Source organism: Pinus tabuliformis, chromosome 6, assembly GCF_031772625.1.
Source record: "Pinus tabuliformis cultivar Carrire ecotype Pingquan chromosome 6, CPIR1, whole genome shotgun sequence".
Taxonomy (NCBI): Eukaryota; Viridiplantae; Streptophyta; class Pinopsida; order Pinales; family Pinaceae; genus Pinus; species Pinus tabuliformis.
Genome location: NC_142292.1, coordinates 548,640,450 through 548,667,151, shown reverse-complemented (window position 1 = coordinate 548,667,151; position 26,702 = coordinate 548,640,450). Strand labels below are relative to the sequence as shown.

The window sequence follows — 26,702 nt, the reverse complement described above, 5'->3', positions numbered from 1 at the left end:
GGTTGGATGCATCAGTGCAAGGGATAGATGAAGAGCCCTCATAATCAAAATTGGGGTTGGCAGCCATCATTTGTTTTATACTCCTCTTCCTCCCAATTTTATCATCTATTTCTTTTTGCCTAGCATTTTCTTGCTCAGACTTCTCAAATTTATCTAGCAACTCCTTCCTAATCTCCCCAGTTTGTGTTGATAGTGCTTCACATGGAGTAATTTGCCCTCTAACACCAACCAAGTGTTGCTTCAGCCTATGAATGCCCTCTCCACTGCCCTTAATTTTTCTATGACAAAATTTGCAATGCATTTGATTATCAATCATTTCAGCATATGCCCAAGCAACATCTTTCATTCTAGGAGCCATTTTCTGATATTTGGACTTGGAAATGAAAGGAAAAAATCTGAAATTGAAAACAAAACATAAAAATAATGCTTCAATGTTCATTTCTTTTAGAAAAATTATTGTTTTCAATTTCTAGATTTGCACAAAAAAACAAGCAAAAACAGATTTTAGAAGTGAAAAAAAATACCTCTAGGCACAAACCGCCTCCTCAATGTTGCTCCAACAAACGAACTCCTCAATGTTGCTCCAATGGCTACCCAAGAAGCTTCTCACTGCTGCTCCAATGATTGCCCAAGACTCCTCACTGCTGCTCCAAAAACAAACTCCGCAACTCTTCACAAACTCCTCACAGTTTCTCACACAAATGCAATGAGATAGCTGTGAGGAAATGTGAGGTGGTTGGGTAGCTTTTATAGGCTTGGGAGTTAAAGATAACCTAAAACCAAATTAGAATTAAGTTTGTGGTCCGTTTTTCCCTTCAAAAGACATTGATGGGCATCGCTGGCCGGTTTAACTCGGGTCTGGCTGAGTCAGTGACCGGCTCAGCCGATTCGATAACAAACTGGCCATGGGACCGGTTTTTCTGTTGAGCTGGACCGGCTAGGGGTATGGCTCGGTCAACTCAGCCAAATCCAAGCCGGCTCAGTTGTTTTTTAAAACACTGGGTGGGGGACCTCCAAAAATTATTCTTTTTAAGACCCACGAATTTTACTACTTGGAGAATTTAATTTCTCTAACATTTAAATTTTTGACTTTAATTAATTAATTTTTTAGTTTAGGATTTAATTTTATTTTTTCCAGAAAAAATAATTAATTGACACGTGAGGGGATTAATTATTTTTCAACCCTCAAATATTTTAACCATGGTGTCCAAGTATGAGGGACCATGCACTAAAATATTTTTTTTTACATAAGATTTTACAAATTCAACCCTCAAAGGTGGAATACCTGTTCGTTATAGACCCTCAAATAACTTACCAAATTTTGCGACACAATATGATCTAGTAGACCAAGTAACTTGTAATAAAATAATTTAGCCAATTAGCTTAAATTATTCCCAAATCACTTTTACAAAAGTCTCGACCAGAACACTAGGACTCACCTAAGATTTTGATGATAAATTTCACCCTAGCTTTGGGGTGAGGTTGAAGGGAAAAACTTTGCCGATCATCCGTGTTTAGAAACACAAATAAATCAGTGAGACGAAAAACCTCCTAGGATGAAATTCGTCGCCAAAATAATAGGCTTACCTAGGTTGTTACATACATACATGGTCTTACTAGCATCATTTAGATTACAAATTTTGTAGAATGGGTTTACAATGACTCAAGAAGTTGATGGTTGATTATCTTAATCCTTTGAAAGATATGGTACAACTACTTCCTTGGAACTTTGACAAAATGTGTGCAACATGAGGGATTGAAATTCGCTTGGGAAAGCTAATGTAAGATCACCAAGGGGATTTCCATTCACATACTATGAATGATGCATGCAATAATATGACCTAGCTTCCATAAAATTGATCTTCAATGAAATAAGGGGTCAAAATTTAACCTAGATCATCAATTTATTCCATACATTAGACATGAAATCAGAAAATTTCAACAAAAGAGCACTTACAAGATAATAAGCATGAACAATCTGATCTTCAATCCAAGTTAACTTCTCCAAAGGCAAGACAATATTTCCAAGACAAATTTTGCTCCATAGATCACATTTCTCCAATAGGAAAAGAGATCAAAATGCTCAAGAAGAGAAGGTACAATTCACAAGTACTGATGATGAGAAACATAATAGTTGTCTCCTTTATTTATATGAGGAATAGATTTTAATTAGCCTAAAATCCCCTAGGAAAACCAGTAAAATCATAATGATGCATTGGGTTACAATCCAACCCACTAGCTTAGACATAAATCAAGTGACTAGCCCACACGTGTGCGCCATAAGGCCTAGAAAGGCTAACGTCATCCATGCATAGAGCTCCATGTGGCATGCGTTGAGGCTCTAAGGTGTCTTGAGTGATGTGGAAGCCTCTAAAAAGCATGATGTGAGGGTTGTCCCTCAAATCTCTATCAAAATCCCTCTATAGACCTAAAAATCCAGTTTGGGGCACCAAAGGTCAGCCTGGGGGCATGCTGGTCCAGGTGCATCATTCTGAAGAATCATCAAATATAGTGCAAAGTGGCAGAACGTTTTGGGTGCAGAAGATGTGATGTGTCGCTACTACTTGGAGCCCCAAGGATTTGAACACTTCACTTGTGGGTGCCAATATACTTCTCAAATGGTTTAGGTACCTGTGGGTAAGGTGCCCAAAGTCTGGGTTGTTGAACCACCTGACAATTACAACATAAATTCTAGTGAAAATAACCAGTCATTAGGTACAATAATCATTTTTTCATCTAAGTGAACCAATCTTGAATGTAAAGGGCTATTTAACACTTGAAATGAGACTTCCCTTCCAAAATTAGGACCATGAACTTGCAATGGTGTTTCCTCCCTAGGTAGGAGTGGTTAAAGGGCAACCCTATTAGATGTTTTCAGCCCATAAGGGGAAGTAACATTTCTTTAGTCCACTCTTCAATAGATAGGTGTTAGTGAATAATGATGGTATAGAGGGGAGAAGACTTTATGGCCAAGTGCCATGCTCAAAGAGACCAACATGACAGGAACCACATCTTGAGTATATAGATGTGAGGAGGAAGCATTTGTAGATGCATGAGTTACAAACTCGGCTTTCATTTTTCCACCCCTCTTGTGTGCCTTTTGCTTTTGCCTAATTTTTCTTTGTATTACTGCTTGTAGCTCAAAGGGATAGAGCTTGCTTTGTATGATGTATAGCAGTTGTATAACCCCTTAATGATGAGGCAGCTCATTGCCCATCAGGTTTGGGACATGCAAGTGTTCCTTTCATGATGTATAGGAGCAACTAAATGGCCATAATGAGTAAGGTAGAGCTCATGCTAGGCTTTTACCCACATGCTAATGTGTATGTCCCCACCATCGTTTGAATTTTGATGTTCTTTCTTTTATTTTGCTTGTAGCCATTATATGCTCTTTCTTTTTCTTTTAGCTACATCAACCTCCTAGGGCAATGTTTCGAGCCCTACACAGGTATGTGGATGTATGGGTACCAAATCCCAGAGAACCAATGGTCAGATGAACCCGAGGAATGGATGTGGAACGTGGGCTTTTAATGTAAGATGGGAAGTGGTATGTATGGAATAGGGATAGATGGAACACACTATCTCAATCAAGGCTTCCCAAGTAGTGCCCTTCCTATACCCATTGGGCCAATAGGGGAGGTCCCATTGGACTAGGATCGAAGATTAGCCCCCCATTTTGTTGAAGAATCAAGGGCAATGATGTATAGTAGGATTCTTCTAGACTTGATAACAATTTGTGAAGCACTTTTACAATTTATCTTTGTTAGCTTGATCTTCTTCTTCTTATTATTAGTGTGTGTGTTTACTTCATCAAACTGCTACCAAAACACAAGAAACAAGAACACAAGATGTTGGCTCTCTGTCAGGGCAAAACCTCTCTCTCTTAGAGAGGAAAACCCTTTCGTGAATTTCTCTTATTGAAGCTTCTATTGATCAATGCCAAACCCTAGACCCTTGACCAGAGTATCCTCCAAGCACAAGTCAAGCCCTTCCTCCTTTCTGCGCTTTGTCTTCCCAACACTTTGTCCTTCTCCTTCCAGCACTTCATTACCTAGCACTTCGTCCTTCTTTCAACTATTGATAGACCTTGTTGCACTTGCTCTAGAAGAGACACCTTTTGATGAGTTCCTTTCCTTGTGATGATCCCTTCCTTCTTCTTGACCAAATGAGCTCCTTCTTCAAGGTGTAGGTGCAAACTTGATATGACTGTCCTGCAGCCCTAAATTCTCGCACGTGTGGGAGGTTTACTTGATGTTATAGGCTCTTTTCTCCTTCGCTTGAGTGCCCTTCTTCTTCGCTTGAGTAGGAGGCCTTATAGGCCTAGTTTACTAGCCCAAATGGTGAGATATGTTAACTGTGAGTTTCTATTGTTATGACCGCAGGTAGCCCTCCTTTTTCTCGCACGTGTGACTGCAGCTTGCCCTAGAAACAATCCTTGTTTACTTTGGTTTGTGTCTCTCCTTCTTTGCTGCACTAGAGGCTCCTTCTTCGTCCTTCGTTCACCCTTTCCTCGACTTCCTTTACTTCGCTGATTTCAGAGATGAGGGAGTGGACAGCCTCTATATATAGAGGATTTTCCCTCCTTTAGGCCGACTTGACTTCTTTGCTTCGGATGGCTTCTTTTGATGGTGCCATTGCTTGGAGGAGACTTGACTTTGCTTGGAGGTGTATTCTTTGACTCTAATACATAAGTATACATAGTGTAACATGCTCTTAAGGTCTTCCATAATTTCTTTTGACTCTTTGACTCACCTATAGCATTTTAACATATGCTAGACCTATTTCAATGAGCAAGAAACTCATTGACAAATATAATAAAAATAATATTTCTTTTCTTGAATAAATACAAATATCAAAAGTACATTTATGAAGACTGAGCCTAGTTACATTTCCTTCAACATTCCCTCTTAACTAGGGAGGTATTCATACAACATTACAAGGTGTTTGGCTATTTTTCAATCTTGAAGAATTCACATAAGAGAAACCGAATTGGCAATCCCTCTATTATAGCATCATAGTAACCAACATTATTTCCACAGCAAGGCCTTGACTGACAACTCTATATCTCAATAGATCAGAGCACAATGTTGGCGATACCAATGACTTATACACACCTTAGTCATTGTCTTTCAAGGTACATACCCACCCGGGTGTTCATTGAGTATGACCTTCTAGGACTATTCTTATCTTGGGTTCCCATCGCTCAAAGAATATTGATCCTCTTGCCTACTCGTCTTGGATGCCCTACACATCCTCAAAGAGTATCGGATGCCAAATGATTACCCAATCCTTCCATTATTTTTTCCCAAGTGAAGACAAGAATGTTGTGTCTATCTCTTCCTCTCAATTGAGGATGACATGCCCAAGTATCCTCTGACAAGGTACTTGTCCAAGTTTCTTTGTAAGTGGGAACTTGTTATAACTCCCTCTTAGCTAGGGACTTGTCCATTCATTAGCAACTTCTTCTTCGTGGGTCCTTTAGCTGCTTGATCTCCTTCTTTGATGTCATGAATTCTTTGTTCTAACTTCTTCTTGGTAGGGCACCGGCCATTGATCACTTTCCTTCTTGTTTTGTCATGTCATTGCTTCTTCATGGAAAGTGTCCTTCTAGATATGTGCCAGGTTCTTTCATCATTTGGCTACTCCTTTGTCATTTGTCTATGTTTTAGCATACTTATCATATAGACGCTTTAGTTGTTCTTGCTTGTTTCCATGCTTCGATTTGGTAGCCCTTCATGACTTCATCCTGACTTGCTTCAACATTAGATAGCGCTTTTGTCGGATGGCCTCTTCATCATGACATCTTTGTAGAGTTGAATCATATATCTATACCTTACTATCTTCTAGGCCTTCATAAGTGTCAAGGGTCCTTCAATCTTTTTCTTCCTTTGTCATAGTTGTCATGCCTTCTTTTGGGGGATGCCTTTAATGGATCTTGTCGGATAGTGATTCCTTATGACCATGGTGTTCTTCACATGCTTGATCTCTTTCTTCATTTACTTCTTCTTGAGTTGTTTAGATAACAACCTTATACTTTCCCATGAGAGCAATTTCTTCTTTTTCCTGCTTACTTGAACTAGTCAGCAGTTCCTCTTCACATGTCTTTTAGTTAGCAATCTTAGACTCCTTAGGAGAGTATTTTCTTCTTCACTTGCTTCATGGAGTAGTCAACAACCTTATGATCCTTTTGTGAGCACTTCTCTTGTTGACTTGTACATGTTCTTGAGTATGTCTTTGGTGAAAGAGATCTTTTTGTACTAGATCATGTCTTAGATCTATTCCCATGACTTTAATAATATATAAGATGACATGACTTTACCTTTTAGTGCATACATACCTCATCTTGATTCTGCTTTGATCATCTCGGCTTCATTTGATGGTCCTTCTTGATTGATGTAGCCCTTCTTTGCTTCATCCATTCTTGCCTGCACATCATTCTTCCTTGTATTCCATGAATGGAATTCTTGTTGACACATCTGCTCTTATTTATGAACCTTCTTTTGAAGATTCTTGTCATAGGATCTTGTAGATCCTCATCCTGCAAATGTTTCTTTCTTTTGATGATGGTGGCCTTCTAGGATTTACAATCATGATCACTTATTCTTTTATCATGGATGAGGTCTTATAATGGGAATGCTCCTTCTATGTGAATATCTTGAGCTATATGTACACTATGCTCCTATATTCTAGAAGATATTTCTAACCATGCATTTTGTTCTATTTCTAAATGTTCCTTCTACACGAGTAATTTGAACTCTATGTACATCATGCTTCTAGATTCTAGAAGATGTTTCTAGCCATGCATTTTTATTCTATTCCTACATGCTCCTATATTACTCAAAACTTTGAAAGAAGACTTTAAGTAAAGAAGTAGACTTAGTCATAGTAGAGATCCGGAGGATATTCCTTCTTTTGCTTCTTTTCTTCTTCTTTCACCTCTTGAGTCATGTGAGCTTCTTCCCTTTTTCTTTTGTTGTTGTTGTCCTTCTTAAGTTTTGGACAATTCCTTTTGTAGTGTCCATATTCTTGGCATCCAAAGCATTGGATTTTGGACATATCTCTATTGTTTGTTCTTCGTGGACCAAATTTGCCAAATTTTCCCTTTTTCTTGGCCATGGTTGCAAATGCTTGCTCCTTTGATCCCACATCCTCTTTTGCTTTGAGTCTAGTTTCCTCTATCTTGCATAGAGACCATAATTCACTTAGTGGGGTAGCTTCCTTCTTTGCATATATGCTTGATGTGAAGTTGCCCCAATCCTCAGGTAGAGCATTGAGTACTACGATTGTCATTTCTCTGTCAGACATGACTTCTCCTAGCTCTTGAAGTTGATCCCTCATCTCAGAGATCTTCATGAAGTATGGAGCTATTCCTTCCTTTGATATCTTCATCTTATACAAATCATTTCGAAGAGATATCACTTCTCCAGTTGTGCTTACCGAGAATAGCTCTATTAGCTTGTCATAGATTTCTTTTGATGTTTCAAGTTTGGAGACATAAGGAATGAGAGAGTCTTTGATGGATTCTATTAGAATCCTTTGAGCTCTTGTCTCATCCTTATTGTACTTGGCTAAGGCTTGAGTTTGTTCCTTAGCAGGGATAGTGATATTCCCTTTGATGTGTTCTAGAAGCTCATTCTCCTTGAGAAGTAAATCGGTCCTCTTCTTCCATGCAAGGAAGTTAGTGGTCCCATCCAATTTATTACTTTCTTTGCAAAAAGACATTGATGTATAATCAGAAGGGGACATATACTTGTTAACGTTTGAGGTGTAGTGGACTTGCTTTCTTCTTGAAGACTTGATGGCTTGCCTTCCTTGGATCTTGATGTTCTTCAAGTTGCTTTCTTCAAATGGTCTTGATTGATGACTTGTGCTTGTAGTGTTTTCCTTTTGAAGATGGTGTTGCTTGATGTAGGTCCCTCCTTAATTTTCTCTTCTTGTAGGTGCCTTTATACAAAAGGCTTCTCCTTTTGCTTTGTAGTCTTCTTGTAGTCCTTTCTTGTCTTGATGAGATTGAGACTTCTTGGCTTGATGCTTCAACTTTTGTAGATGTCCTTTCTTGATGAGTCACCTTAGCTCTGATACCATGTTGAAAAATCAAGGGGAATGATGTATAGTAGGATTCTTCTAGACTTTATAACAATTTGTGAAGCACTTTTACAATTTATCTTTGTTAGCTTGATCTTCTTCCTCTTATTATTAGTGTGTGTGTTTACTTCATCAAACTGCTACCAAAACACAAGAAACAAGAACACAAGATGTTGGCTCTCTGCCAGGGAAAAACCTCTCTCACTTAGAGAGGAAAACCCTTTCGTGAATTTCTCTTATTGAAGTTTCTATTGATCAATGCCAAACCCTAGACCCTTGACCAGAGTATCCTCCAAGCACAAGTCAAGTCCTTCCTCCTTTCTACGCTGTCTTCCCGACACTTTGTCCTTCTCCTTCTAGCACTTCGTTACCCGACACTTCGTCCTCCTTTCAACTGTTGATAGACCTTGTTGCACTTTCTCTAGAAAAGACACCTTTTGATGAGTTCCTTTCCTTGTGATGATCCCCTCCTTCTTCTTGACCAAATGAGCTCCTTCTTCGAGGTGTAGGTGCAGACTTGATATTATTGTCCCGCAGCCCTAAATTCTCACACGTGTGGGAGGTTTACTTGATGTTATAGGCTCTTTTGTCCTTCGCTTGAGTGCCCTTCTTCTTCGCTTGAGTAGGAGGCCTTATAGGCCTAGTTTACTAGCCCAATTGTTGAGATGTGTTAACTGTGAGATTCTGCTGTTATGACCGCAGGCAGCCCTCCTTTTTCTCGCACGTGTGACTGCAGCTTGCCCTAGAAACAGTCCTTGTTTACTTCAGTTTGTGTCTCTCCTTCTTTGTTGCACTAGAGGCTCCTTCTTCGTCCTTCGTTCACCCTTTTCTCGGCTTCCTTTACTTCACTGATTTCAGAGATGAGTTCATGATGTTATGAGGGAGTGGACAACCTCTATATATAGAGGATTGTCCCTCCTTTAGGCCGACTTGACTTCTTTGCTTCAGATGGCTTCTTTTGATGGTGCCATTGCTTGGAGGAGACTTGACTTTGCTTGGAGGTGTATTCTTTGACTCTAATACATAAGTATACATAGTGTAACATGCCCTTAAGGTCTTCCATAATTTCTTTTGACTCTTTGACTCACCTATAGCACTTTAACATGTGTTAGACCTATTTCAATGAGCAAGAAACTTATTGACAAATATAATAAAAATAATATTTCTTTTCTTGAATAAATACAAATATCAAAAGTAAATTTATGAAGATCGAACCTAGTTACATTTCTTTCACCACATTTACGATTTAAGGTGAGGGAACAAGATCATGTTCAAAACCCCTCCTTCCTAGTCACCCCATAATCCATATCAAAATCCTGAATACAAACAAGCATAAGCACCTGATTGCAAAATGAATAAAGTACTTTTTTGATAGGAAGCCCACCTTCTTCCATGTGCTCTTGCCAGATGGGTGAGAAGATAATATGACTGATGCAGGTGGCAAAGATAAAATGGCATATTGTCATTAGCTAGTGGTGGCTATCAGGGGCTGCTGATTGGTTGGCTAGATGTGCAGAATGGGAGAAAATTTTCTACTATGGGTCACCCACTTTTGGTGGGTAACAAGCCTAATGGTGAAGAACATGTGTTTCCTCCTAATAGGTCATAGGTTCAAATCCAGAAGGGGATGAGTATGTACACCTCTATAGACTCTAGCAATTAAATCATTGCCTAGAGTCAAGTCCCTTGTCTGACAATCAAGAGGGTCTCATACACCAACTTGGTGTCTATGTTGGTCATGACCTTAAAATTAGATCATTATTATTATGATCAAATATGCATTCACTTTAGTAAGCATGTTGACCTTAGTCAATTATGTACCCATGCTTCACTATTCATAGTGCCGTCATTGATGGTTTATACAAATAACCATATATATTTATTAGCAGCATGGTTGATCCTTGTTTGTATGGGGAATTATAGTTTTGTTTATTCTTGATTTATACAGAAACATAATTAGTGTTATTTTGTATGTAGAGATAAGTTGATAACCATAGATATGGTTCATCTTGATTTATACGAGTAACCATATTTAATTAAAATATACCAATGTTAACTGAAGAGGTGCTCATTTATATTTGAGCTTCATTTCAAATAGGCAATCAAAGGTATTGCAAAAAGTTCTGTATATTTTGATCGAAGCCTTTTCTGTTTTTAAACAAAACGTTGGGTCAAATTTAATTTACATGGAAGATGACTTGGCACTATTACCTAACCACATGTATGGGTAATGCTAGGAGAAAATTCTTATCCTATGATACAACTTGATTACTAACAACCCTACCATGATTCATAGATAGCTAGCTTCAAATGAACCTCATCCACTCTCCGATCAGTGCATTCATTCATCTAGTTTGCTCATCCAATGAAGGTGGATCATCTATTTTTCTAGAAGACTCTGATCGTGAGCTAGTGCCCAATTTGGTCCTTGTTACCATTCAAACTAGCAGGGGTCCTAGAAGGGGATCCTAGGATGGCAATTGCTAAGTCAAGGGCAACAATGGAGCAATAGCCCACTGTCACCTCAACTAAAGCTCCCTACTCTTTACGGACTTTCATTGATGGGAGGAGACCTGGTATGAAGGGAATCACTAGATGAATGGGTCAATGAAGAGGTAAGGAGTGATTCCTTAGGCCTATTCACAAGAGAGACTCAAATGTATGGTTTACTTGCTTGAGAAGCAAGGTGTAAGGCTCTCTAAGAAGGGCCAAGGGGATTTCAAGGGCTAGGGTTTGCAAATAAGACTTATGAAGGAGGGACCTAGTCCTAGAAACCTTTGTGAAAACTTGGTTCCAAAATGGTCTTTGTGAGATTATCTTCAAAAGGTTGTGGGACCACCCGGGACCAAGTGGACCCAAAATTAAGTCAAGTAAGAGGAATTGATCACTCAAGGAGGGGCTTGACCTAATTGTGGAAGAGAAGAGGATCAATGGACAAATCTTCTTGGAATGGAATGCAATGATCCAGATGAGGTCACTAGCCAAGGGAAACCTAAGGCAAGAAACGGTCCCTAAGCTAAGGCTTGCAATATCTGGAGATCCCACCGTCATAATTGCTTCAAATTTGGAGGGCCTCTAGAGCAAAATCCAGTTCAATTGTGGACCAAAAATTGAAGTATTTGGATGCTGGATTGTGAGATAATCGATGCCCTAGGTGACCTATGTAGGCTAGACCTAAAGGTGAGAAAAATATGTTTTTAAGTGATCATCTATGGAGGACTAGTGCCTAATCCTTTGGGAGAAATGGAGTCAAGATGATTCCAATGCTTAGGATGGTTTCATTCAGTCAAGGAGGCCTCTAGAACAATTTTGCATGTCAATTAGGGCATGAGAAAAACTGCTTCAAGGTATTTATACTTCAATGTGCAATATGTGATGAATTGTCAAGATAAATTTCAATGAAATATCTCTAGGAACATTCACTTATTCAAACATGGCCCATAACATGATGCAATGCTAATAAAAGACAAATTTATACCCATTTACCCAAGAAAAGTAGCAAAATTTCAGCCTAGTATAGCGAAAATCCCAGCATCATTTATCTGACATAGAAAAGAATGACAAAGTATCATTAAAAGAGCACTTACATGTGAGAAAAACTATATCCAGTTATCATCATATGCCAATATAGAAGCTCCAAGACAAAAATGAAGATATCCAAACATCAAAATTCATCCATCCATCCAATTTCGTCCTCCAAAGAGAATAGCAAAAATCTCACAAGAGAGTATGATCCATCCAAGTGATGATGAGAGAAATGAATCACCTCTCATCTATTTATACACTTCCTAATGAATTTGATTTAGCTAATTAGGCCTAATTTAGCACCTAAAATAAAATAATGTGCATAATAACAATACTTTTGGTGACAAACCCACCAATTAGCTCAATAATGTAAAGGTAAGCCTCTTAAGAGGGTCAAATGATCAACAAAGTGATGTCGTTGGGCCTTTGAGGAGGCTTGATGAAGTCCAAGGGGTGCCATGATGAAGAAAAGGACTCCAAACATAGTGGACAAGGGGTTGGCCCCTTGTTATCTAATCAATAACCTGTGGTGCTCCCAAGTGGGTGTGGGGGCACAAGGACAACCTCATGGGTCTCCAAATGGATCAAATATGCCTGTAAACCATATGTAAGGGTCAGAGTGATGACATAAACCCTCCATTTGCAGTGGGAGGCATCCTGGAACATCTGCCAAGTGTATGGTGCAACTATGGAGCCGGCTGGGCATGGTGGACCAGGTGCATCATCCTCATCCAAAAGGTGGAACATGAGCAATCAATGAACATTGTTGGGGATCCATGAAGTAATATCTGTTATGGTGGAGACCCATGGCTCTCAACTCTCACCCTACAAGTGCCAATGTGGCACTCTAGAGAGCTAGAAACCCATATAGGGAAACCAAGCCCTAAATGAAGACCCACCTGCAATCCTGCATAAGATCCAACGCGTCCCCTTGCCCTCCAATACAACAAACATTAGAATAATCAAGTAATAATGCTTGCAAGTTAAGTTATGGGATCAATGGAGCACTTCATAGTGGCATGCCCTTCCATAGTGGACTTTGGCAAGTACAAGTCTCCAAGCTCAAAAGGGGGTTAACCGAGGACCCTATTTGGTGGTTTCAATCTCTAAAGGGGATAGCATGTCCATAGTACATCCTTTAAGAGATAGGTGGCAAATGATATAATGATGAAATGGAATGGGGGTGAGGGGTAACATCCAGACCACATGTCAAGGTACATTGGGTAGCTGTAACAAGGGAAGCCCACACCTGGGTATATGAATGTGTAGGAGGGAGCAATCGTGGTACATGCGTTACCCTGGCCTTGATTTTTCCACCCTTCTTCATATGCCTTTTGCCTTTTAGGATTTCTCTTTGGTTAACTGCTCGGGGCTCAAGGGAAAGAGAACATGATGTGTAATATGTGACAGTGGATACCCCCTTGAGGTAGGGCAGTTCATCGCCCACTAGGGGTTGGGACAATCATGGGTTCCTTAATGATGGAGGGGCTCATCTTGGGCCCATAGGAAACAGGGTGATGGCCATGCATAAGGGGTAGAGCTCATGTTTGGTTGTTGCCCACGTGCTAAATTTGTATATCTCGGCCATCTTTTTCATTTTATGGTACATTTCCTATTAAGAGTGGCCAAATTATGCTTTTTAACTTCCTTTTTAGCTACATCAACCCCCGAGGCATCGTTCCAGGCCCGACCCAAGGTGTGGACAAGGGGAGGGGGAGGCTAATCCTATGTGGACATAGTGAACACATGTGGACCTGGATGGGAAAAGAGATGGACGAGGCTCAAATGAGTAGTAAAGGAATAATGTAGGTGGTATCAGGAAGCAAGACCACGCAACCAAAATTGGGATTCCCCATGTAGTGCCAACCCTAAAGCTAATGGCCAGTAAAGGAGATCCCACAGGACTACAATACGAGGGTAACCACAAAATCAAGCAATGGAGACAAGAATACAAACCTAACCCACTCTTTCCGCCAAATCCCCCCACCAATTAATGCTTCAAAGTGCCCATGACAAGTAAGGAAATTACTCAACTATACCAATGAAAATTCATACCTTTGGGCTTGGGAGGCCCACCTTCAAACATATATTTATAACAAATGGGCGAGGGGCCAATGGCTGGCTCAAGTGGCGGAGAAAATGGCACATCGAGCTATCTGGGGGCTGCAAGGGGTTGCTGGCTACCAGTTGAGGACCATCTAGGAAAAAAAATTTCCCATATACACTACCCACAGGTGATGGGTAACAGTCCCCTCAACCTCAACCATCAGACGCACGAGACCTTAACATCATCAACCCCATCATCTAATATCCCTCTCTCTCTCTCGCTCTTGATAGTTTCTTGTGTTGGGTTGTCCACCTTTCTAGTCTTTGACAAACTCACTTAGTGTTTTGTATCACTGTACCTTCATCACAATTTTATACATATATGTAGGTTTCTTTCTTCGCATTATTGTTGGCATTTTGTAGGATTTGCATTGGCACTCTGACATTGTATTCCTACTGGTTGTATTTTTTAATCCCCTTGACTTACTTTTGTGGTTATTTGTTGGATATTAATAAAATTGTCTTATCTTATCATAAATGATTGTTGGGTATATTAACCATTTTTGTATTCATGTTCAAAGGCATTCTAGTATGGATCATACGTTGAATTTGATGATGCACTGCTATTGGTTGTATACTTGTTCCCTTGCTTCACCTTGGTGGTTATCACTTCCCCCTAGTCTAATGTGACCTTCCTTAGGGCCTTTCTTCCACTATTGAGGAGGGGCACAAATAGGATGTTGTGATGATGGTAGCATTACATGTTATCGATACTTAACATTTGTCATCGTTCCCTTGCTCTGTTGTCCCATCTTTTGATTGGTTGTTGTCTGTCACTCGTGCTAGTTCACTATTGACCTTGTCCTATGAGAAGAAGGGGTTGTATATAGCTAAGGTTGATGCAACTGTAAAAAAGAAAGAACATGAACCAAATATCAAAATGCAAAAGAATGACAAGGGATGTAAAGCAAGAAAGGTCAAATTATAGCTTGAGCTCTACCCCTTCTTATATAGTTGCTCGTCCCTATGAGTATCTATGCATATCACGCCTATCAAAGTAAAAGGAACTCTCTATGAACATCCTGACCCTGATGGAGCTTTGAGTTGTGTATAAGTACACAACTCAAGCCCTCATTTGTATCATTTCATCATCTTGATTTAAGTGATTGATTGTTTAGCCAATGAGCACCATATCTTGTGTTTCTCTTGTTCACGGGTTCATCTTGTTAGTTTTTGTAGCATTGGACAGGTGTTCTAATCTCGACTTTGGTCAGAGAGGCTAAGAAACACAAGATCTCTAGAACCGAGAAAAAGTTTCAATAGAAAACACCTAGAGATGGCTCAGTTAAGTTAATTAATCAATAATTAAATATTTCCTACGTCTAACTTAGGAAAAGTGATTAATTAACAGGAATTAATTGAGAAATGTGAGATTTCTCTAGAAACTCACATGGATCAACTCAGAGATGATCTTAGTCATTGATGTGCATCTAATCATGGTCGTTAGTTCACCAACGAGAGGTTATAAGAGGAGGTCAATGGGGTTGGAGAAACACACACTTGGTGAGCGAGTTTCCTTGGTAGATCGAGCTACCAGTTGTAGTGATTCAGTAGGGAGAGAAGTTCAAGCCAAAAGGGACATAGAGGCTGAGAGGGAGCAACATAAGTGAATCCAAAGGAAATTTTCCAAATCCAGAGAGGCAGCAACAAGATGCAAAACTTTTCCATAGAGAAGTTGCACAGGGGCTTTGGTCTAGCAATTTGATTTAGCTGAGAGGGAGGTCAATTCCACTTCTGGAGGCTGGGATAAGTTTTCAAAGGGCCTGAGAGTCACTTCCAGTAGTCGAGACAGGCAAGACGGCTTGATCAGAGGCTGAGATAAGCCACACGTGCGAGGGGCAGCACAGTGACTGTGCAGAGGGCCTGCGCAAGGGTTTGGGCGGCCACATTTTTTGAGGCAAGCAACGTCGAGATTGCTTGTGGGGAGATAATTTTCTATCTAATATTTTTGCCAGATGTTTGCTAATTGGGCGTCAAACCCTCATCTGTTGCACCAGTTTTCCTACTTGGGTTTTCCCGGGGACAATTGTCCAAAAATAACGGTGTCAATTTTATTGTGTGCTAGCATTTTCTCAGTTTCCAGCATTTTATTGTCCACAACATTTTTAAGGTGAAAATCACAGTTGTGATTTTATTCGTTGTTTGTCGTAGCAAATAAACTGCACTTAATTTTTAATCAATCAGAAGAATAATTTACAGTTACTGCAATAGATTAAAAATTTCACATGGTATCAAAGCCAGGTTTGAGACAGATTGGTGGCTCAGTGATGAGAAGAAATTTTGCAACTTCAGAGGGATTCTTTGAGCAAAATTTCTAGGTTTGCGCAGAGGGCTAGCCAGACAATTCGAATTGCTAGGTAGAGAGTTCGATTTTCAGTTGCAACTGGCAAAAAAGTTCGAAATTGTCTAGTAGCGGTTCCGGCAAGCATTAGTGAAGTCAGGAAGCAATTTCGGTGAGCAGATCTGGGCAGCAGTTTTGCAGTAGCAGAATCAGCACCAGGTGGAAGAGAAATATCACACACTGGGGGATTTTTCTTTGAGCGTTTCCAAATTCAATTTTCTGGAGGAAATACATGATTTCCAGTTGCAGGTGGCAGTAGCAGCTACTAGAACTATGCATTCCAGGAGGGAGTACGAGTAGCAAAGCAAGCAGCCAAACAGGAAAAGAAGGTGATTCCTGTTTATTTCCAAGCTGTGAGTTTTGCAGAAAATGGCCTCAGCAGGACTTCGAGATCAGGATTGGCTAGATGGAGCCTCAAATTATTGTATCTGGAAATCCAGAATGTCTTCCCTACTAAATGAGCATGGTCTGAAGATGTATGCACAGAGAGTTGTAGCCATACCAACAGACCCGCAACAACTAGAGAACTACAATAAGGAGATGGCCAAGGCAAAGCGGTTGATCCTTGATGGCGTTCGGGATCATATAGTCTCACACTTAGCAGCCAAGAATACGGCCAAATAAATGTGGGATGCAATTGCTACGCTTTTCCAGAATCCTTCCGAGAATCGGAAGATGTTCTTGAAGGAGAAATTGAGGTTGACCAGGATGAATAAGGGTGAAGGAGTTACTCCTTATCTCACCAGGATTCAGGATGTCCATGATGAGTTTTCCGCAGTAGGAGAAGCACCTCAAGAGAGTGAGTTGGTGTGTACAACTCTCAATGGTTTCACACCGGAGTAGGCCACTTTCATCCAAGGTATCACTGGACAAGATCAGCTACCTGGTTGGGATCGATTGTGGGCAGATTTTATGCAAGAGGAAATGAGGCTCACTCTAGTTAAGAGAAATATTAGTGGCAGCAACAGCAAAGGACTGAAGTGTGTGCAAGAAGAGGAGAGCGTTGCCCTTGCATCAAAGGGGAAGGCAAAGAAAGGTCCCAATCAGGGACAAGGCTCACAGGGAGGAGAAAAGAAGAAGAAGGATTTGTCAAAGATCAAGTGCTTCAGGTGTGGTGAATTTGGTCACTACAGTACCCAGTGTCTGAAGAGAAAGAAGGACAAGAAGGAGAAGCAGGAGCAAGCAACAACTTCGAAGGAGATATACAATTTATCTTCCAGGTGTGAAAATTCCTGAATCTAACACATCAGAAAACCCTACTGCGATTACTGGTTTACAATCTCCTACTTGTTCTTTACATTAACAAGTTATTTAATTGCATAAACATCGAAGTAAACACTATTGCAGCCTTCACAATATACAAATCATGCACTGAAATAAACAGACAATAACACAAGGGACACCGTTATTTTTGGACAATCATCCCCAGAAAAACCCAATTCAGGAAAATCGGTGCAACATATAGAGGGTTTGTATTATTAAGCAGATTTCATGAATACAACTAGGGTGCCAGAAATGGCTCACCCAACAGAGAATATCCTCAACAGTAGTACCTCTATCCGGAGACAAATATTCCGGCAAATCAGCAACCGAATGATCAAACCCCACAGCGACTCCGGTTGTTCCCTATGCTGGACAGTGAAAGCTACTCCAAGCACTGCTCTGGAACTGCGTCATTCCTCCAGGAGCTGCGTCACCCTCTCCTGGCTTAGAATCTGCTCCTAGTCTGCCCCACTGAATCTCCACAGCGCTGCCTCTGAGGCCCAGCGTCAGCCTCTGCAGCTTTTGCGTCTCACTGCATCAACTTTATGACCTCTACGTCAGCCCTTCTAGGACCTACGTTGTCTCTGTCGGCACTGCGCTGCCTCTCTACTATGTATTCTTCAACATCGGATGAAAATCCCTTGCTGAACTACCCCACTGTAACTTTGATCACTAACTCGATTTCCTCAACAAACCTTGCCCCAGAAAATCGAATTCTTTGATCACTTGGTGTATCTCCAATTGACCCTCAAGCCTCCTCTTATACTTTTCATGTTGGTGAATCAATGGTCGAGATTAAGTCCCTAATCAACGACTAAGATTAGAACTGGCTTGATCCTTGTCACTTAAAACTTTCTCACCCATATTTTATTAATACACATTAATATTTTTATTTCCCTAAGTTTAGACTTAGGAACCCATTAAAAATATTAATTATTTTAATAACTCCTCATCTGGGTGGAATTTCTCCAAACGATTTTTGGGTCTTGGAGATCTCATATGAATTAGTCTCTCCACCAATTTTCAAGGCTAGAGCATATCCGATGCTACCCAAAATCAACACTCCCTCTTAGTGAGGAATGTGCTCTAGCAATGCTTCACCATAGAAGCATCACATTGATCCTCTGCATCGGTCCTCTGTGTTGATGCTTGGCCTGCTGCCCCACATCCATTGCACTGTTGCTTCCTGTACTGCTGCCCATGACACTACCACTGCCACTGCTACATCTATACTGCAACTCCCTCTCAACATGTTGCATCATGCTGCCCATAGCACTTGCACTGCTAACTACTGCACTGCAACTCAGTTACCGAGAAGTAAGTAACTGAATTCACCCAATCACTGACAACCTGGTCAGTCTGGAAGCCTCATGATGTTGAAGCTACCTCAGTTGCTATCCTGTGCTCCCTTTGTTGCCACTATGTTGCTGCAAACACCTCTGTGCCTCTCGCACTGCTGCAACCTCCATTGTGCTACCTCAGATTTCGGCACTCTAGCTCTGCCACTATTGCTCCATCACACCTTGCTCCACCCAACACCTATCATCATGCTACTGTCGTTAAGGGCTCACGTAGCTGTATGTGAACCAAGAGTTTGGGCACCTCAAGGATCCTGCCCCATTCTGTAGTCCTCTTGACTACAGCTCCATGTCTCCCCACCTCTTCTCTAGAGGCGCGTGAGCACTCATGGCACAATCGTCATTAGTCTCAACATCCTTCTCCGCCTTTGCTGGAGCAACCTTTGAGTCGGAAGCTTCTCCCTTACCTTTCTTCCTGGGGCACTGAGAGGCATAATGTCCCAGCTCCCCACAGTTGAAGCACTTGACCTTGGAGATGTCTTTCTTCTTCCTCTTTTGTAGCCTTTGCTGCCCCACTGATACGAGAGTTGCACCCTCCTCCTCCTTCTTGATTCGGGCTCCCTTACTGCTACTCCTTGCCTTGGTCAATCTCTTGATCTCTTCTTGTCGAAGAGTTGCCCACACCTCCTCCCAACTGGGGAGAGTTGCTCTGCCCAAAATGCTTTGGAAAAACATCTCCCAGTCCTCGGTGACTACATTCAGGGCAATCCTAACCATGAACTCTGGATCCTGTGTAGACCCCACAGAAGTAAGCTGGTCGCGAATCCCTTGCAACTTGAGAAGGAATGGATCTATCTCCTCTCCTTTCTGCATCTGATATTGCCTCAGCTAATTCTCCAATAACATCTTTCGCTACACAGAAGAGCCCTGGTATAAGTTGGTCAGCATCTGCCACATCTCCCTTGCTATGTTATTCTCAGCAATATGTGGCATTACATGATCCTTGACCCCGTCTAAGATCATGCATTTTGCCATTGCCGAGGCCTCCTCATACTTCTTGGCTGCATCAGCGTCAACCGGGACAGCTACTACTCTTAAGGCATAGTCCTTGATGCAATGTTTATCCAAGATTGCCAGGATCCTGGCCTTCCAGATGACAAAATTGGAAGCCCTGTCCAATTTTTCCTGATCCCTCAATCTATTCACTGCCATCTTTGCTACTCTTCTCTAGACTCCTTTTGAGTCCTGATTTCCCTCTCAAAAATCCTCCGGCCAACTGTCGAATCACTTCTCTTCAAGCCTCCTTCGCCGCTGCAACCTAGATTTAGATTTCTTGGCTAGAAATCTGTCGAGTTAGTGCTTCCCTCTACCTTCGTTTAGTCTCCTTAGACACTGTTCTGCACCAACAGAAACAGTGTCCCACTAGCTCCTCAAATCAAAATCTGCACAGCTCCCTTAGCCCCGGCAACTCGAAGAATCTGAGACCTTCAAGCTCTGCGCAATCTCTGCGTGGGCTAAATCTGCTCCTCTCGGCCAACTACGTCAATCCTTCTTGGCTCAGAAGGATGACGTGGCTCTACGTGACCCTGATCTGCCCTCCTCTGCCTCTACGTTGACCCTGATGGCTGATGCAACTACTGCGTGGGATCCTCCCAGCTATTGTGTCTTCCTCTCCCGGCTCAGAATGCTGACGCAGGCACTGCATGAGCCTTTGCGTCACCTCTTATGCACTGCGTCACTCCTCCTTCTGCCTCTTCGGCTCTGGAACAGCATTGTCTCTTGGGACAACTGCTTCTCTGCTGCAAATTCTCAGATTTCTCAGCTGGTGTCTTCAGTCATCTATGATCTGCAATCGCTCTGATACCATGTGAAAATTCCTGAATCTAACACATCAGAAACCCCTACTACAATTATTGGTTTACAATCTCCTACTTGTTCTTTACATTAACAAGTTATTTAATTGCATAAACATCGAAGTAAACACTATTGCAACCTTCACAAATATACAGATCATGCACTGAAATAAACAGAGACATTAACACAAGGGACACCATTATTTTTGGACAATCGTCCCTAGAGAAACCCAATTCAGGACAATTGGTGCAGCATATAGAGGGTTTGTATTATTAAGCAGATTTCATGAATACAACTAGCCAAAAATGGCTCACCCAACAAAGAATATCCTCGGCAGTAGTACCTATATCCGAAGAAAAATATTCCGGCAAATCAGTAACTAGATGATCAAACCCCACAGCGACTCTAGTTGTTCCCTATGCTGGATAGCGAACGCTGCTCCAAGCACTGCTCTGGAACTGCGTCACTCCTCCAGGAGCTGCGTCACCCTCTCCCGGCTCAGAATCTGTTGATCTGCTCCTAGTCTGCCCCACAGAATCTCCCTAGCGCTGCCTCTGAGGCCCAGCGTCAACCTTTGCGGCTTCTACGTCTCACTACAGCGACCCTCTGCGTCCTCTGCGTCAACTTTATAGCCTCTGCGTCAGCCCTTCTAGGACCTGTGTTGTCTCTCCTGGCACTGTGTTGCCTCTCTGCTATGTATTCTTCAACCTCGGATGAAAATCCCTTGCTGAACTGCCCCTCACTGCAACTCTAATCACTAACTCGATTTCCTCAGCAAACCTTGCCCCAGAAAATCGAATTCTTTGATCACTTGGTGTATCTCCAACTGACCCTCAAGCCTCCTCTTATACTTTTTCTGATGAATCAACAGTCAAGATTAAGTCCCTAATCAACGACTAAGATTAAAACTAACTTGATCCTCGCCACTTAGAACTTTCTCACCCATATTTTATGAATACACATTAATATTTTTATTTTCCTAAGTTTAGACTTAGGAACCCATTAAAAATATTAATTATTTTAATAACTCCTCATCCTAGTGGAATTTCTCCAAACGATTTATGAGTCTTGGAGATCTCATGTGCCTTAGCCTCTCCACCAATTTTCAAGGCTAGAGCACATCCGATGCTACCCAAAATCAACACCAGGTTGGAGGATGAATTCGCTCTATATGCAACTATACCTCCAGGAGAAAGGTGGGGAGACATCGAGCTTTAGTTCCCAGAGTTGTAGAGATTTGGGCAAGGTCCAAGGAAGACTACATCAGACAAGTGTTTCTTCTTAGATCATTACCCTTGCTACAGGGCCTCATAGTATTCAGTGGCAGATGGATCAATGTTCAAGATGACGCAGACAGATCTTGAGGGGCAGTTGTAGTGCTAGTTACAATCAAATGTTGAGAGGCACAAAGCAGTTGCAGCGTAGACAGATACTCAGTAGACAATGCAGAGGCTAGTTGCAGTCAAAGACTTAAGAGACAGTTGCAAAGCCAGTACAGGTACACAGTTGATTCAGAATTTTGTTCTCAGTTGCAGTAGCATGGGATTAGTTGCAACACAGAGCAGTGTTGGCAGCAGTAGAAGGTAGTACAGTGCAATGTCAACAACATTGAAGATGCAGGATGGTTCAGCTACAGTGTGGCAAATGAATCGGAGTTACACAGTGGCTTGGTGGGTAGTGATGGATTGTCACAATGGTCAGACATTAACAACGTGTATGGAGGATGTTATGGAGAGAGAGTGAGAGAACACCTTCCTCGCTAAGAGGGCGTGTTAGTTTTTGTAGCATTGGACAGGTGCTCTAGTCTAGACTTTGGTTAGAGAGGCTAAGAAACACAAGATCTCCAAAACCTAGAAAATTTTGTAGGAGAAAACACCTAGAGATGGCTTAGTTAAGTTAATTAATCAGTAATTAAATATTTCCCAAGTCTAACTTAGGAAAAGTGATTAATTAACAGGAATTAATTGAGAAAGGTGAGATTTCTCTAGAAACTCACATGGATCAACCCAGAGATGATCTTAGTCGTTGATGGGGATCTAATCATTGTTGTTATTTCGCCAACGAGAGATTATAAGAGGAGGTTGATGGGGTTGGAGACACACACACTTAGTGAGCTTGTTTCCTTGGCAAATCAAGCTACCCAATTGTAGTGATTTAGCAGGGAGAGAAGTTTGAGCTAGAAGGGATGCAGAGGCTGAGAGGGAGCAACAAAAGTGAATCTGGAGGAAGTTTTCCAGTTCCGGAGAGGCAACAACAAGATGTAGAACTATTCCACAGAGAATCTGCGCAAGGATTGCATAGGGGCTTCAGTCTAACAGTTTGATTTAGCTAAGAGGGAGGTCAATTCAGCTTCCAAAGGCCGAGATAATTTTCTAGAGGGTCGAAGAGTCACTTCCAACAGCAGAGATAGGTAGGATGGCTTGATCAGAGGCTGAGATAAGCCACACGTGCAAGGGGCAGCACAATGACTCTGCAAAGGGCCTGCACAAGGGTTTGGACGGCCAGATTCTCTTAGGCAAGCAGTGTCGAGATTGCTTTTGGAAAGAGAGAATTTTCTCTCTAATATTTTTGCCACATATTTCTTGATTGGATAGCCAGTGGGGCATCCATAGATTCTACTCAGATTATCCACCGCTACATAATAATAAATCCCTCATCTGCTGCACCGGTTTTCCCGCATTGGGTTTTTCCAAGGACAATTGTCCAAAAATCATTTTGTCAATTTTATTGTGCGCTAGCATTTTCTCAATTTCCTGCGTTTTATTTTCCCCAACATTTTTATGGTGAAAATTGTAGTTGTGATTTTATTCATTATTTGTTGTAGCAAATAAATTGCACTTAATTTTTAATCAGTTAGAAGAATAATTTCCAGTTACTGCAATAGATTAAAATTTTCACACGTCTTCTCCTCTTTATGATGTGCTTATGGATGTTGATTTAGACTTTATAGGTGGTTCCATTCAATCTTTCTCTCTCTCCTGTGATCTCAACAAACATATGGATTAAAAAAAAGCATGCCCAACCTAATCTATTACTAGAGTATATGTTTGGATCAATATCCAATAAATTGCCAAGGAGCTTTCCCCAAGTTAATCCTATTGTGGAATTTATAAATATTGTCTTTCCTTCAGTTCATTGACTCCCAGTCGAATGGTTGGTGCTTAGCTGTCACTCTTATGATTGAAATCCAACGTAATGTAAATGACGTAGATAACCATTATTAGAGAACATGGTAAGTAAATGCACTAATGCAACCCTGTTGAACATTCCTATGACTGAAATCCAACAGAATGACTAGTTTACAATCACATAGACAACCATTAGTAGTGTGAAATGATAAGTGAATGGACTAATGCAATTCTGTTGAACTTCTGGCCGATTCCTGTATGCTTGAAAGGGGGTAGATATGTTCTTGTCACAATGCTTAACTTCTAGCTCAACTTCAGCAGTGCAGACCTCCCAAAACTTCTAGCTCAACTTCAACAGTGCAGACTTCCCAAGTCAGAGTGACAATGTGGGTACCTAATAAGCACATAGTTGCTTGATCCCTAAGCTTCTCCAGCTCGAAATCAAAATCTTTAATAATTTTTTTGTTAATAATATATATATATATATATATAGAGAGAGAGAGAGAGAGAGAGAGAGAGACTTGGCACAAGGTCATGGGCCAGTTAGAGGCTATGCAATCTTGATCCTTCCCAGATTTCCTCAGATTCTTTCCATGCAGTAATCTAATAAATTAAAAATTTTGAACAGCTTGTTAATACTAAATAGCACTAGCCAATATCATGTGTAGCAATGATTAAAGTTTCTATGTTAACAAGGTTCCTGTGTTCATGTGTGCAGTATGTGCCCGAAAACTATGTATTCGTAATGGGAGACAATCGCAACAACAGTTATGATTCTCACATTTGGTATGCTTCTCTAAAATCCAATCCTTAACTCACCCCCCATCTGGACAGAGAAAGAACAAATGGTGCTGTTTTTAAGACAAACCCATTTGTAAGAGTTACAGCTCAAATATTCTAAATCTGGATATAGCTTTTCTAGTCTCTTATTGATGGTAGCCTTGTCCGTGGACAACAATGAGAATCATGTTGACAAATATCTGTTGCTTGGCAGATCGACCTTGGGGGCAGAAAGTGACTTGATTTTCGTTTAAGCGAAATTATTTTCTATTGTTGTTAGCATTATGTTTTGGCTTGTATTATGACCTTTTAAGAACCATTTCTTTCAAACATTGATTTCAATCCCAATTTCATGTTTCCATCTAATCTTTTAGGAGCCACCTAGAGACTTGAGGTCCTGTATTTTTTTATCTTGCATTTATGCTTCGGAAAGAAGCAATTTCTAGTTAGAATGTTTCCACACGATTTTGTCCCATGCTTATTCAATGATTGAAATGTGGCACTGCAGACTGATTTATTGGAGATCAGATATATTAGTAGCCATCGGCATTTTTAGTTTGGTCTGAAAACTGTCTTTACTGTTAAAATATCTTGTTATGTATCAGCCATTTGCCATATTCATCATAAATAAATTGATCTTCTGTTTTACATTTAGAATATTCTAAAACTAACGTGATTTGGTTACATTATAGTTGTTCCATGTCTCTCTTCTGCTGTATTGGTTGAGGTCTGACCACTCATATAAAATTTTAGGATCATTCTGTGAAGCATATAGAATGTGCAAGTCCAAGAGCTGTCTGAAGTAAAGCCTGATTGCAATTTTTCATTATGTGAAACCCTCTCAACACTGCATCCTCCTCTGCATATTGACATGAATGTTTAGGATCTGTACACTCGGTAATAGTGCCTTTGGTCCACGGTCACTCTAATTTCAAAGTAGGATACTGTAGAAACATTAAAAGAACCATTTTTCTACCTTGCCTGATGGAATTTCAAAAATTATTTCTGCAGATTCCTTAATGCATAGATAATTTTCTCGTTTTGATATAATTATCTATCTTTATCTATTCCAGTATAAAACAGGACAAAATTTTGTATTTGGGCCTTTTTTTCTATTTTTGAATTGTCATCTCTGAAACTCCTCTTTATAAAAGACGTGGCTGAAAAGCAGAACAAGTAACGTCTATTGGTCTTGATCTCTAGTTCATCGCTAAAAACAAAAGTGATATTTTCACTTTTCCAATTAAGTTTGTTCGCATTGCCTTTGTCTCATTTCGCAACGCCTTGCTGCAACTACCTGAAATTTTTCTTTTTTCTTTTCTTTTCCAGGGGACCACTGCCTGCCCAGAACATATTAGGGAGATCTGTACTGCGTTACTGGCCTCTAACTAGAATAGGAAGTACAGTTCTTGAGGAAAGGGCAACTTCATCATCAGAACAGGCAGTAGCACCACCTCTGAAAGTTGAACAGTAACTCATCAAGAGAATTTCTCTTGCTTGAGTTTATTCTAGGAGATGCATGCTTATGGAACAGGCTCCAAGGGAGATCATACTCGCAGAAGAATACTTTCTTGCAACAGATTCTGCATAGTCCGTTTGCTGCTTCTGCTGGAATATATTTGGTAGTACAATCAGTAGTCTTGGACCACAAGATTGCCTGAGAATCCATCTTGTTTGTGGTCTCATTTACACACAAAAAATTGTAATATTTTCAATGGATTGAAGTAACTTCTAGTGCCCTGATTCTGATTCAAGAGAGAAATATGTGTGCCATTTGATATTTTTTAATCAGCAAGAATATAATCACCCAGCATCATTGGGCCTTCAATTTATATGAGCACTGATCTTCAAAAAATGTGAAAGCGGAACCCCAAAGATTCTCAGCAATTAATGGTCAAACTATACTTTATTTTAGTGGTTGTACCATTTTGCTAGCATTATGAATCATAATTTGTGCTACTTATCTCTGTCAACAGTGAACCCGGCTTCAGCAATATCTTTTTTTTCATTGAGATTGACAATGATATGTATCTTTTCATACTAAATATTTGAGTGGAATTAGTGTTTGAGACGTAAACAGTGGGATTACAACTGCTAAATTTGCTTCAAGGTTAGTGACCAGAGGTAGACTTTTTAAAAGGTATTTTGTGAATATTTGCACATCGTCCAGGTAGAAAAGCAGATTAAAATGCCCAAATTTTGTAAAGCCACTCAAGCCGTTGACAGCGTACCATATAAAATTTACTTTTATCTAAATGACAAGACTCAAATAGATGTTTAAAAGCATATTTTACATTTCATTTTGTCTTGTACTCCGTCCAC

At 40.6% G+C, this 26,702-nt stretch overlaps 1 protein-coding gene across 1 annotated transcript in view; it reads left to right on the top strand.

The window, feature by feature from the left end:
* Positions 1 to 26,294, top strand: part of LOC149259688 (chloroplast processing peptidase-like) — a 186,612-nt gene extending 160,318 nt beyond the window's left edge. The window contains exons 5-6 of the mRNA XM_089418962.1: positions 24,319 to 24,386; positions 25,710 to 26,294. Of these exons, the coding sequence (XP_089275088.1) occupies positions 24,319 to 24,386; positions 25,710 to 25,854 (213 nt within the window). The 3' untranslated portion in view covers positions 25,855 to 26,294. The remainder of the gene's footprint in view (positions 1 to 24,318; positions 24,387 to 25,709) is intronic.
* The last annotated feature ends 408 nt before the right edge of the window (positions 26,295 to 26,702 follow it).